The sequence below is a fragment of the Daldinia childiae genome (genome assembly GCF_008694065.1).
Source record: "Daldinia childiae strain JS-1345 chromosome Unknown Scaffold1, whole genome shotgun sequence".
NCBI lineage: Eukaryota > Fungi > Ascomycota > Sordariomycetes > Xylariales > Hypoxylaceae > Daldinia > Daldinia childiae.
Window position 1 is genome coordinate 2,264,123 of NW_022984642.1, and position 12,766 is coordinate 2,276,888.

General features: G+C 46.1%; 5 protein-coding genes across 5 annotated transcripts; 4 read left to right on the plus strand and 1 right to left on the minus strand.

The window, feature by feature from the left end:
• Positions 1–84: 84 nt before the first annotated feature.
• GL218_00599 (Inorganic phosphate transport protein PHO88) lies at positions 85–794 on the plus strand (the record flags this gene model as incomplete). Its single annotated transcript, XM_033577026.1, has 3 exons — positions 85–107; positions 175–335; positions 400–794. The coding sequence occupies 3 exons, from the start codon at positions 85–87 to the stop codon at positions 792–794; spliced, it is 579 nt and encodes a 192-aa protein (XP_033441790.1).
• Positions 795–1,300: 506 nt separating this feature from the next.
• On the plus strand, positions 1,301–2,649 carry GL218_00600 (DNA repair protein RAD14; the record flags this gene model as incomplete). Its single annotated transcript, XM_033577027.1, has 2 exons — positions 1,301–1,393; positions 1,477–2,649. 2 exons carry the CDS (start codon positions 1,301–1,303, stop codon positions 2,647–2,649), a joined length of 1,266 nt encoding a protein of 421 aa, XP_033441823.1.
• Positions 2,650–3,626: 977 nt separating this feature from the next.
• Positions 3,627–5,512, plus strand: GL218_00601 (uncharacterized protein; the record flags this gene model as incomplete). Its single annotated transcript, XM_033577028.1, has 6 exons — positions 3,627–3,695; positions 3,755–3,893; positions 3,999–4,291; positions 4,359–4,448; positions 4,534–5,233; positions 5,334–5,512. The coding sequence occupies 6 exons, from the start codon at positions 3,627–3,629 to the stop codon at positions 5,510–5,512; spliced, it is 1,470 nt and encodes a 489-aa protein (XP_033441824.1).
• Positions 5,513–6,315: 803 nt separating this feature from the next.
• Positions 6,316–8,187, plus strand: GL218_00602 (uncharacterized protein; the record flags this gene model as incomplete). The annotated part of the gene is made up of 5 exons (XM_033577029.1): positions 6,316–6,420; positions 6,496–7,325; positions 7,382–7,433; positions 7,498–7,709; positions 7,773–8,187. 5 exons carry the CDS (start codon positions 6,316–6,318, stop codon positions 8,185–8,187), a joined length of 1,614 nt encoding a protein of 537 aa, XP_033441821.1.
• A 1,095-nt stretch (positions 8,188–9,282) lies between these two features.
• GL218_00603 (uncharacterized protein) lies at positions 9,283–11,102 on the minus strand (the record flags this gene model as incomplete). The annotated part of the gene is made up of 2 exons (XM_033577030.1): positions 9,283–10,531; positions 10,585–11,102. The coding sequence occupies 2 exons, from the start codon at positions 11,100–11,102 to the stop codon at positions 9,283–9,285; spliced, it is 1,767 nt and encodes a 588-aa protein (XP_033441822.1).
• Between the last annotated feature and the right edge of the window lie 1,664 nt (positions 11,103–12,766).

The window sequence follows — 12,766 nt, forward strand, 5'->3', positions numbered from 1 at the left end:
GAAAAGCTTATTATCTTCTTCTAGCCTAAGCAGCTGTTCTCTTTGGGTCTATTATATCGTCTCATCCTTTCACCAGCAATCAAAATGGCTATACTCAGTCCGCAAGTGTACGTGTTATCAATTTTGTCTCGCACGTGTACATTCGTGAAGTAGTAGCTAACCGAGTCTCGGTAGAACTAACATCATCATTATCCTTGGGATGATGCAAGTTTCCAAGAGGATCCCCTTTGACGATCCCGATGTCCTCAATATTGTTCGCGCGCTCTACATTGGTAGCAATGTGATTATCGCTGGTATCTACGTCTACGTCCAGCTCCAGATCAACAAGAAGAAGGGTACGTCCCCCCCCCTTGGAAACGTTATACTATATACACATACTAACTAGTCACTGACGTATAGATCTCACTACGCTTAAATATGTCGAACCGGCTCCGATGGGATCTTCGGAGGAGGGCAAGCTCGTGACTACCACCGTCCAAGCCTATGACTCGCAGCAACTCAAGAACTCTTTCCGATCGCAGATTATGGGTCTTGCAATGATGGGCTTTATGCACCTATACATGAAGTACACCAACCCACTCTTGATCCAATCCATCATCCCGCTCAAGGGCGCCCTCGAGTCCAACTTGGTCAAGATCCACCTCCTCGGCCAGCCGGCCAGTGGTGATCTCAAGCGTCCCTTTAAGCAACCTGCCGGGCTCATGGGTGGTCTTCAGAGCGGACCTGCGCAAAGCGATAAGAAAGCTGTCGAAGCCGCCGAGCGTGCCGGCCGGGGTGGTGTCAAGGACGAGTAATGGCGTTATAAGTGGCTCACTCATCTAAAGTGGTTTAATGGAGGGACTTGTAGCATAATGTTGACGCTGTATACGAAGGACACCATGGAGGTTTTACTACTAATGTAGACTACCTACGTACATCACGAATAGACAATTGCATAATTCATATAACTCGAGATTTGCGTATTCAGTTGCTGTAATAATTTCAGCAGCTTACCAATATATTATCATTATTAGCATTATCTATAATGCATCTACGTAGGTACCTAAGGTACGACGTACAAGAATAAAGTTCCGGGATGTCCGGGGTGGCGTAAATATCGGGGTGTTGGAATTCTTTTTTAAATTTATAGTACTGTTTTCAACCCCCGACGTCACCGGCTTACATGATACTAAACCCTTACATTTTAGGACCAATCCCAAAAGATAGTCCTAACATTCGAAGCTACAACAACTTCACCATCTCAACTTATTCATAGCTGGACTTCCCTTGCGCTTACTCATGATCATACTTCCTTTGCAAAATGGAGCGCCCTTCTACGCCACCACAGGCGAAAACTATCAACCCCTCTAAACCCATAGCGTCTCCTCCTACGCCTGAGATTACCCGTCGCATCGTGAGTCAACCCCTCGGCGAAAGAATAGTTTTGATTGCATTCAATACTTGTGAGCTCTGTTCTAATGATAATGTAATTTATAGGAAGAAAATAGACTCCGAGCCAAGGCATTACGTGAACAGCATGAGTCCGCCGCTCGTGCAGCTGGCGCACCCTCCGTCTCTCGCACTCCATCTGGCTTCATCGCCACCGATAATGCGCAAGTCCCGAACACGCGTAAGCGCGCCTATGATGCTATATCTGGTACTCGAGTCCGCGAGACACCGTCCACCAGCCGCGATGGCCGCGTTAATGGGGTCTCGCCTGCTAAGGCTGCTCCTGGCGATAGTGCCGACCAGGCCAAGGCGGATAAAGACGAAGGGACCATAAGACCAGCGAGAAAGTTCACCAAGTTTGTCGACTACGACTTCGGCAAGATGACGGATACGAAAGGTGGCTTCTTGAGTGCCGAGGACGATCCTTGGAACAAGGCCATGTCGGGGTCTACTGCTACGGGCAACGGAAAAGGTAACGGGCCTAGTGAAGGACAGGAAGAGAGGCCCAAAGGAATGAGCGTGCAAGAGTGGGAAAGGCGACAGTTACTGAAGAAGCTCCAACGGCAGAAGGCGGGGCCATTTGAACCGGGTCTGAGTGTGCTACGGGATGAAAAGGACCGAAAGAGATGTCGCGAGTGTAGGAGTCTCGAGATTGACTTCGTATGGGAGGAGGTTTTCGGGTGTGCCATCTGCAATAGTTGCAAGGAGAAGTATCCCGAAAAGTACAGTCTTCTGACAAAAACAGAGTGCAGGGAGGACTATCTTCTGACAGAGCCGGAGTTGAGAGATGCAGAGCTGCTGCCCCACCTCTCAAAACCAAACCCACACAAGTCCCACTGGCACGATATGATGCTATTCCTTCGGTACCAGGTCGAAGAGTATGCATTCAGTGACAAAAAATGGGGTTCGGCAGAGGAGCTAGATGCCGAGTTCGAACGTCGCGAGACGGAGAAGAAGAAACGAAAAGAAACCAAGTTTAAAGAGAAGCTACTGGACCTCAAGAAGCGGACGAGGACGGATGCGTACCGGAGGCAAACGGGGAAGCTCGGGGGAGACGGAGGAGGAGGTACGGGGTCTGGCAAGAAAGCCAAGTTTGGAGATGCTATTTCCAACGGTGGCAAACATGTTCACGAATGGGGACGAGTCATCGAGAAGGATGACGGTTCAACGGTGAAGACTTGTACGACCTGCAGCATGGAAGTTGAAGAGATGGAGTTTTAGGAAGATAAATGATGATACCCAATTATGTAGAGCATAATCAATAGATCCTTCATGAAGAGGCCTTTTTACGTAACTTATTATATTGAAGTATGTAACTATTGTTTATTTGAGAAGTCGTTCCAATAGGTAGCTTCTTGGTAATCCGTCTTAATATAGCTTATGTATAGACAACCAATGTCTATCGATTTTATTGGTCAAATCTCGCGCTGTTAATCAGCGCGATAACATTCCTATTGCTACGCAATAATGCATATAGCAAGCCATTCGTCATTACAACTGTAGACCGACAAAGCGAGACTCGCAAAAGTCATGTCTTACTGAGCAACTACATATCCACCTTAGTCTTGGACATTTTACTCGCCTCCTCGTATATCGAAGAGGATTTTATAGAAGTATACTAGTATTTTGATCGATGAAGATCTAAACCTTAATTGGAATAATGACCATCAGTTAGGCTTCAATTGGTTAAGACAGGGTCTTATATACGACGGTAGGGCGATAGGGCCGGTAGGGGTGGAGCAGGAAGCTTATCGAATATCCGGACAATTCGGTCTTAACCCTCTACCGTCTCTCCGAATTGAGAATATGGCTCCATTACTAGGTTACACAAATATAGACTGAACTAATGTCGCCGACTTTATTACCTATTTCTGAAAAGTTGGTATTGCTTGCAGGCATGTCTTAGTCATAGTATCTTAATGCCAAAAAAGAAATCCGTAATCCCGCTCTTCCGCGATGCCTCGTGACTCTCGGCCTTTCGCTTCAGTGTGTGGAACCGACTTATAGACTTTGGCGAATGAGTATAACTACCTAGGTAGTGACTAAAATTTTAGTATTTAAGGATACAGGTTCCTGTCCATAAGAGAGAATTTACTTAAGTAACATGGCGAGCTTTGATTTTAAGTTATATTGAGGCCAACTGTAATATCACTTACATACGCATGATATAAGAGTAAACAAAAAAGATCACCACGAATATGGAAGCATTGGGCAACCTCGAGCGTGGGCAGCTTCTACTAATCGCTATAGGTGTAGCTACACTAGGGGTACGAGATTCGAATCATATTGAAATAATTGTGTCAGAGAGAGCTAACATACTTCATAGTATACCTGTATTATTCTGAGCAACCCCCTGGCAAGACTACCTGGTCCTTGGTATACGCTATGGACGGAAACAATTTTGAAGTATAAGGTTATTACAGGCCAGAGGCCACAATGGGTTCATTCATTACATGAAAAATACGGTATGCTCATCCTCATTCAGATATACCCCTAATGATGAAAAGAAAAGAAATAAAATAAAATAAAACAAAAACCCGTACTCTAACTATGACCCGGCAAAATTATAGGCACCGTCGTCCGCATCAGCCCCAACGAGGTCAGCATACAAGATCCGAACGCCGTCCAACAAATGTACCAAGTCAAGGGCGAGTTCCTCAAGTCTAAGTTTTACAACTCTTTCCTACCGGGAATTGGGAACATCTTCAGTACAACCGATGTCAATTATCACCGACGACACCGAAAGCTTCTCGCATCCGAGATGTCGGAGTCGGGTTTAGCCTCACATAGACCCACGGTCGAAAGCAAGGTTCGTTTGACTATTGAGGGTATGGCCGAAGAAATGGAGAAGCGTGGTGCTACGGTAAGTTGCCATCTAATCTATAGAGAAGGGAGAAAAACTGCTAACCTACGCTCCTTGCCTTTAAAAGGATGTGTTTCGTTGGGCTTTATATATGGCCACCGACGTGATCGGTGAGCTTAGCTTCGGGTCTTCATTCCGCATGCTAGAAACAAGAGAGGTTCGTATCTTGCCCATGACTCTTCATCGTCTCCGTCAAATTTTGGTCTTTTCCACTAACCCTATTCTTACGTCGCGGATAATAGGAGACTCAGTACATCCGCGATTTGAAAACGACAGCATTTGCTGGAGGCCTTAGGTCAACATTCCCTTTCCTCACGAAGGTCACTAAGTACGTCCCGCTGCCAGTTATCAGCTTGGGGACACAAGTCCGAGACCGCATGCGCGAATACGCAACGCAATCGCTCGGCCGGCACTACAAACTAATAGAGGAAGGAGAAGACGCCAAGCGCACGCTCCTATCTAAGTTGTACCGTGCCTCGGAGGACGATGAAGACACTCTGCCCTTCGAAGAGCTACGTGAAGATGCCATGGCGTATATCGCAGCTGGAAGCGACACTACCACTAACACCTTGACATACCTCATCTGGACCTTATGTCAACGCCCTGACCTTAAGGCGAAGCTGCTAAAGGAACTAAGCACGCTGCCGGATGGATTCACGGACCTGGACCTCAAGAAGCTACCTTACCTCGACCATGTGATTCAGGAGACGCTACGCCTATACAGCGCCGCCCCCTCGGGTCTACCTCGTGCCGTACCCCAGGGAGGTGCTACTCTTGCCGGCTATTACATTCCCGGCGGCTATACGGTGTCATCGCAGGCGTACAGTATGCATAGGAATCCGACTGTCTTTTCGGAACCGCTGAAATTTGACCCTTCAAGATGGGAGAATCCGACTAAGGCAATGAAGGACTCGTTTGTACCGTTTGGTGGAGGGAGTCGAAGTGAGCTTTTATTTACTATTTCCACACCCACAACCCTATGTCTACAAGTCCTTTTGGATATGATTGATTTAACCGAGTCACCGTTTCTAACTGTATATAGTCTGCATTGGCTTGCACTTGGCCAAGATGGAACTGCGTCTCGCGACCGCGCGGTTCTTCACCCGGTTTCCGAATGCCACCGTCTCCCAATTAGAAGGATTTACGGAAAAGGACATGGCTCCTATCACGTACTTCCTCATGGCGCCGAAGGGCCAACGTTGCTTGATTAATGCTCACTAAGGTGTGCTGATATTGTCTGCTTAACTACCTAGGTACCTGTTATTTGGCTTTGCGGGTGAGTACATAATGCTGGAATAATACTTGTTGGTTCTACTCATGTTATACTTATCTGTCGGGATTATGCGACCGGGCTGTCTATTCAGCACCTTATGCACGCCGTGGAAAGGTATATACGGGACAACTATCCGGTAAACTTGTATATTAAGAGAATTGAAGATATGGTAAGTGTACATACATAGTACAAATACTTATAGAATTATATAGAGATTGGATCTAACGGTGTATATGTTTAAGTAAATAAATAGTTGCTTATAGCGAATTCTCCACTAGTTTGTGGATTAGGAGTGAAGTCCCTCGTCCCTGTTTTTGGTATACCCACAGGGCTGAACAAGCGGAAAGGGAGTTGGCTTTATCATCCCTAGCGGGCATAACGGAATATAATTAAAAGCTTTATTATCGCGGACGTAGGTACTCAATTCTTAAGTATAATATAATGGTAATTACCTAACCTAAAAACAATAATAAGTGAATTTTAGATGCGATACTGACTACCGTGTTACTTACCTTATATAGGTTTTTTCCTTGTTTGTCAATTACTTGTTGCCTATAGGTCTATAGAGATGACCCAGACCCACCTATCTAATTCCTTCGTCCCGTTGAGCTGAGACTAGCAGCCCTAAGTAGGTATTATGGCTGTAGTATTATAAGATCCTGGGTATTCTTATTGTCCTTACCTTTCATTCTTAGAAACTTCATCTAGTTATTAGATTTAAGATTCCCTTCTACCTGACGAAGAGTGGACGATGGGGATTCAAGGTGTTTCTCTTTTCTTGCTCCCCGTATTGGGTGCGCTTATATTAGACTTTATTTATCGTTTATATCGTCGGAGACAGCGATTTAAGAACTTGGTACGAATTGATTCTCCCTCGTTTAGATCATATCATGAGAACAAAAAGGAGAAACAAGACTGATGTAGAATATAGCCCAAACCACCACATAGCTTCCTATGGGGCCACCTTAAAGTCATGGGCGAAATCGCTAGCCAGTTGCCTCCGAATAACCACCCACAGGCGTATATCACTGCCATTGCGCAGAAGTATGACCTGAAGGGTATCTGGTACCTCGATCTGTGGCCCATAGCGGATCCGCAAGTCATCCTAACAGAACCAGAGCTTATGGACGCAGTGCAGGTAACAAGAGTATACAATCAGCACCGGATCTCCCAGGAGCTGATGTCAAGTATAATCGGCGAAAATGTTGTCGCAACCGTGAATGGGCCTATGTGGAAAAAGCTTCACAATGCAATGGCTCCAGCATTTTTACCCTCCTATGTCAGAACACTCACAGATCTCATGGCCGATGAGACGATGATCTTTAGGGAAGCTCTAAAAAAGCTCGCGAGCGGCCGTCAAGTCTTCTCCATGGAGAATGAGTTATCTAAGCTGATATTCGATATTGTTGGTCGGGTCGTCTTCAATTTCCCACTTAACGCACAAACGCAGGGCAGCTCATACCACGAAGACCTAAAGCAAACCATCGGACTACTTAATCTACAACTTTCTATGAACCCGTTTGTTAAGCTACAGGTGGCACTGAAAAAATGGTCTGTTCGGAAGCGGGTCGATGCATCTATTGCTGCAAAAATCCAGGAGCGTTTGGCCGCGCTTAGGAATGAGAACATCGTGCCTTCACGTAAAGATCCTCTTAGCATTCTCGATTTGATGCTCCGAGAAACGGTGTTGCAGGATGGAACTCGAAAAGGTCTTAAAGCGGCCGAACTTCCTGAAGGAGAATTGGAATTATTGATAACAAAGTACGGCCCTGCTTGAGCACCTCAAATAGGAATATACACTTACATAACTACAACAGTATGAAAGGTCTCCTACTCGGTGGGATGGGAACAAGCGTCGACACGCTATGCGTGAGAACTCTTCATGGAATTTACCTTTAGCATTTTACCTTAGCTAACCCATTCTAACCAAAAGTATGCTTACATGCTCTTGTCAAAACATCCAGAAGTTGTCCAGAAAATGCTTGAAGAGCAGGATGCTGTGTTTGGCAGAGACCTAGAGACAACCATGGAAAACCTAAAGGAGTCGCCAGCAAAACTCAATGAGCTAGAATACACAACAGGCGTGATAAAAGAGACGGTGCGGCTTTTCCCAGTTGGATTTGGCGTCAAAGAAGCACCAGCATGGTAAGGAGCCCCCCGTTTCCCAGCGCTATCTAATGGAGCAATACTAATGTGATTTTTTCACAGCGCAACGGTTTCGTACCAAGGCCGCGAGTACCCTATCGATGGCGGCCTAGTCATCGTCCCCTCTTGGCACACTATGCACTTCGACTCACGGTACTTCCCAGAGCCCAGCGCGTTCCGGCCTGAGCGATTTCTGGGTGAAGGTGTTCCTCGTGGTTGGTTCCGTAGCTTCAGTCGTGGGCCGCGTGCTTGCCTGGGGCAAGATCTCGCTATGGACATCATGCGTGTGGTCCTGTTGCTCACTGTTCGAGACTTCCGCTTCGAAGTCGCTGGACTCCGGCCTAACCCGAAGCCTAGGTCGACCTACACGGACCTTGATACCATCTTTGGCGACATCGTATTCCAAGAGTTATCAATGGAGGCAAAGCCCAGGGATGGTATGATGATGACGGTTAGCGAGAAGGGGGGTGCGTTGTAGAGGACAATAAGGCATAATCATTATCACTAGGTAGGTACCTAACTAATGTAAAATAAATAGAAGACGACATGATAATTTTTGAATAAGCCAACCAAATATCGATGTTAACTTTCACAATCTCAAGAAATTATCATTAGTTGCAATAATTACCTAGGTATCTTGGAAAGATTATTACACCTAGCAGAATAGAAAATTTATTATAACTATCATAGGATAAAAAAGTATTTCGTTTCATCAGGGAGCCTTGACAAAGATGCGCAAGAATATAACATAATTCAAACATCAATTAAAATAAAAATAAAATAAAAATAAAATAAAACACAAAAAAGCAGGCCCCTAGGCTCGAGTCCCGAACATTTGAACATAACAAGATGGCCTGTCTTGTCGCCCTGCCTGTGGCTCGAACCTGGAAACGCCATCGAAAAACCCCACGAAGGGATTTTATCTACACCGTCATACCATGAAAACCACTAAGCCACGGCCTCTTTGGGTAGCGTATCTGAATGGTCAGGAGTGATGGAGGGACTGTTACTACATATTATAACTTTACCTTCCGTTGCTAGGGAACCACGGTAGCCATCTGACTGCCTAGAGACCGGATTGCTGTTGAGGTGCTTAAAGTACCAATGTAGCTTTCATGCCCGGGCAAACATACCTAGACGACAATGTTGAAACATAAAGCGAACAAGAGGTATAGGAGACTGGCAATGCTGTATTTTGTTTCATCACCGCCTAAGGTCCGATTCCATCATAATTTAGAGGCCTAATATTCGAGTAAATAATATACCTACTACGGCCCATACCATCCTGATAAACCCGACAGTACCTACTTAGGCCCTAATTTGCAACTCCACGTAGCGATCGTAAGAAAAAAAGGGTATCAATCCCCACCGAAGCCCGTATGTAACGCCTAGGGAGAATCATAAACATACCATAAACCCCCCTAATCCAGCACGCCCACGAGACCCTAAGCCTCTATGATATTGGGTATCAATGATTGTATAGAATGAGACCAATTGACCAAGAAAAAAAAAGCCGAATAAAACGAGTGTTGGTACCAGCACTTCCCTTTAAAATATTTCATGTGCCTGGTTCCTAGACACGCTCTATAGGGTCCACCGGGGAGGCTCCTAGAAGGCTGTCTTCATCGTCATCTTTCACGGTCCGTCTAATAGAGGCACCAAATGAACCGCTCCCAGGTACAGCAACAGGAGCTGGAGTAGTAATATTTCCGGTCGCAGATGGTGCGCCGAGCTCCCAACTTCCTACGCGCTCGTGTCTCGCGCCGTTCTTGGCAACAGAGACATCATGGTCCGACGCCATCTTCTCAGCGCCCTTGAACCCGCCTAGACTACTACGACGGCGAGAGGCATCCGAAGAGTCTCTACGTCGAATACGTAGGCCACCGAAAACAAAAGCTGTCACACTAGCAAGACCGAGTACTGCAATGGCAGTCAGGGCACCGATGACGCCGGCAACTGCTGGAGATAGGGAGGCATTGCTGTTCTGATTAGCTCCGTTGCTACCATTCGAAGAGTCATCCAAGCTCCCAGAGCTATGACTTAGCGCGCTGCAAAATAGCGCAACAGAAGAGCACACGTTACACCAATCTGAGAGTTCCCAAATGGCGAACTTGTCGATAGCGGCTTGGAAGTCAGTCCAGGTCATGCGCGTCTCCGAGTTACCCCGGCCGAAGAGCGGATACTCGGTGAGCGGCACATCAGGACCCGAGCCGTTACGGTATAGGAAACGTACCCAAGAGTTGTCTTCGCGGGGGTATTCTACGTCGTCTTCGGTGGTGAATAGCTCGAATACAATAGCGGCGCCAGGGTCCGGGATCTGACTGAACGTTCCAGATACGTTGATTAGATCGGCCAACGCGAAAAAGGCTAATAATGGCTCGAAGGAGCCGAACATTAGCGTCATTTTTTCCGTAGAGCTCGCTGAGTTCATATGCGTCCTAAGCTGAGTTACTACTTTGGCCGCGAGCGTGCGACCCCCAATAGCCCTAATCATGTCGCCCTCCTGCGATCCCGAGGCTGATAAGTCTCCATTCAGATCGAATTGTTGCTTGTTGGCTAAGTCGCGTAAGATTGCTAGACGATCCTCATTAAGAGAGTCACGCACTGACTTGTCGTGGTCGTACGCATATTGGGCGTAGTCGTACAAGTCGTATGCATAGTCGAAATTGAGCATATAATCCGATAGCGTGTTTGGGAATACCTCCTCCCAAGTCCTCTGGTAGAAGAAAGATGTCGCATTATACATCTTCTGAGCCGCGTCGCTACTCTGAAAGTCTAGACTCGACGACCAGTACTCCGGACATATCGCGTATCCCTCGAGCCTAATGACCCTATTAATATCCACGTGAACTATGTTGGAATTTAACTAACTCACCAGACAGAATTCGGATCCGTAGTGGGGACGTTCCGGATATTGGGATACTGGTAACCATCTAGAGGGTAGTTGACCACAGTACCGTTAGCCAATGTAGATGCGTTGTCACCACCGTTGTTAGAGGCGAAAGTCTGAGTAACAGGTGGGTAAAGACCCTGTAGGAAGGCTAGAGCGCTCCCGACTACATAGTCATCTGTGCTGCTGGAGATAGAAAGCTGGCTATTATCAAGGGCCTGGCGCTCTATACCAACGATGGGCGAATTCGTCGTTATAGCGTTTTCTTCATCTGATAAGCTAGAATTGGATAAGTATCGCGCCCTAAATAGTGATCCTTGAGAATAGAGCTGCTGTGCGCCCAGTGGAGTCAAGCTGGGTGCGAGGTCTCCTTGAAAAGGTGTGCGCTCGCCGTATAAGACATATGCAACAGAAGCCCAGACAGTTTCGTTGGTAGACTGAGCTAAAACCTCGCTCACAAGTGTAAGACCAGCAGCTAGCGCCGCTAGTGAACGTGAAGCCATCTTTAAGTCGAGCTGGCGCTCACCACGCCCTTCTCGTATAGTTTACGAAAAAGATATAACGACTAAGTAAAAATCATACGAAATAACGAGTACGAAGGGGGGGATCTAGAAGAGCTATCAAGCTCGAGGAGGACAAAGGAGGGGTAAATAGAAGGACAAAGATAGCCAGCCCTACCTTCGAGGCTTGCTTACCTCTGCATGTCTACATGGCTTCGGGATGACACCAGATAACGTGCTTGTGCGTTCCAGGGTCCGTCATGATATCTTGCTAGATAGGACCGGCACTGCAGTATCTGTGTATATATAGAAAACGGCGGGGAGCTTATGAACTCTCTCATCAAGAACGGCGGGGTAGTGTAGCTGTTGAAGAGCACGTCAGATAAGAGCAAGCAAGGAGAGAGCTTGGCATAGCTCTTTTCGAACTTTTAGGGCTGGTGGGCTGGGATGAGCTATCATCGGATGAGCTCTATCATAGGTTCGTTAGCATACCTGCAGCAGCGATCTACCCTGTCTGCGCCTAGTATGCCGTAGTGTTATAGTATCTGTTACATCGAAGCACCCGTGACACTTAGATAAAGTGCTAAGATATCGTTTTCAGATATTACTCTGTACATACTTGCGAAATGAAAGTCCGGATTCGGGGATTCTTGGTCGCCAAGGACATTCTTTATCGATATGGTAAGAGGCTTGGCTTTGGTAAATTGGGTATTATTTAATATAAGAGCGGACTTGAAGCGGTGTTCTATATTCAAAAAGAGATCTGATATGTGATGCGATTGCGTGCTGCAGGAACCCTTCGTCGTACTGAAGAAATTATTATATCGTCTCTATTACCTGGGTATATACCAAGGTACCTTAGTACATAAATGACGGGTATCGACATGGTACCTACTAGAAGGTCTCGTTTGAAGAGCGAATGGGTTGAACCCTGGGGATTTAGGATTCCTAGTTAGATAATAATAGCGTCTATGCCCGTGCTTATGAAATTGATACGAGATACAAGCAAAACATTTTGGAAATTATTAAAACAGTTAGCTTAATTTTATAGTGACTTATCCATCAATTGATATCATAAGGTTTCGAACCTAGTGAGAACGAACTCGAAAACGAGACTAGACAACAGGGGTTTTAAAAACCAGCATCACTCAACTCGAGTTAGGGAGATGCGCTTAAGAACTAGGTTAGCTCACTTTTAGTATTCACGATTTGGCTTTATACTATATCAAACGCAATATATCCATCATCCCATTCATCAATGTCCTGTCCAAGACCACTAGCAATAGCCAACCATAATGACTCGCGTACCCTCTCACTTTCGACAATATTGTCATAGCGACTAGACAAATGTATGTATTGAATTGATAGCTTACATAAGTCTCAATTACCAAATCATAGGTGAAGATCTTGGGATATTACACGGAGCTGACGCCAGCCTCTCACATTATCTATCGATAAATATTCTAAATGTTTCTAATCCGTCGGAGACATTTTTTACGCTCAAACTTGTAAAAAATGTCTCCGACGGATAAATCTACGCTCACGTGAGCGGTATCTTTACTCTAGGCGACGATGAGAGTACGAATACCTTGCTAGAGCGGAGAAATTAGCCGCTTGTCATGCAGGTACGCTTATATTCAAACAGGCTTCTAGACTCACATACTAGA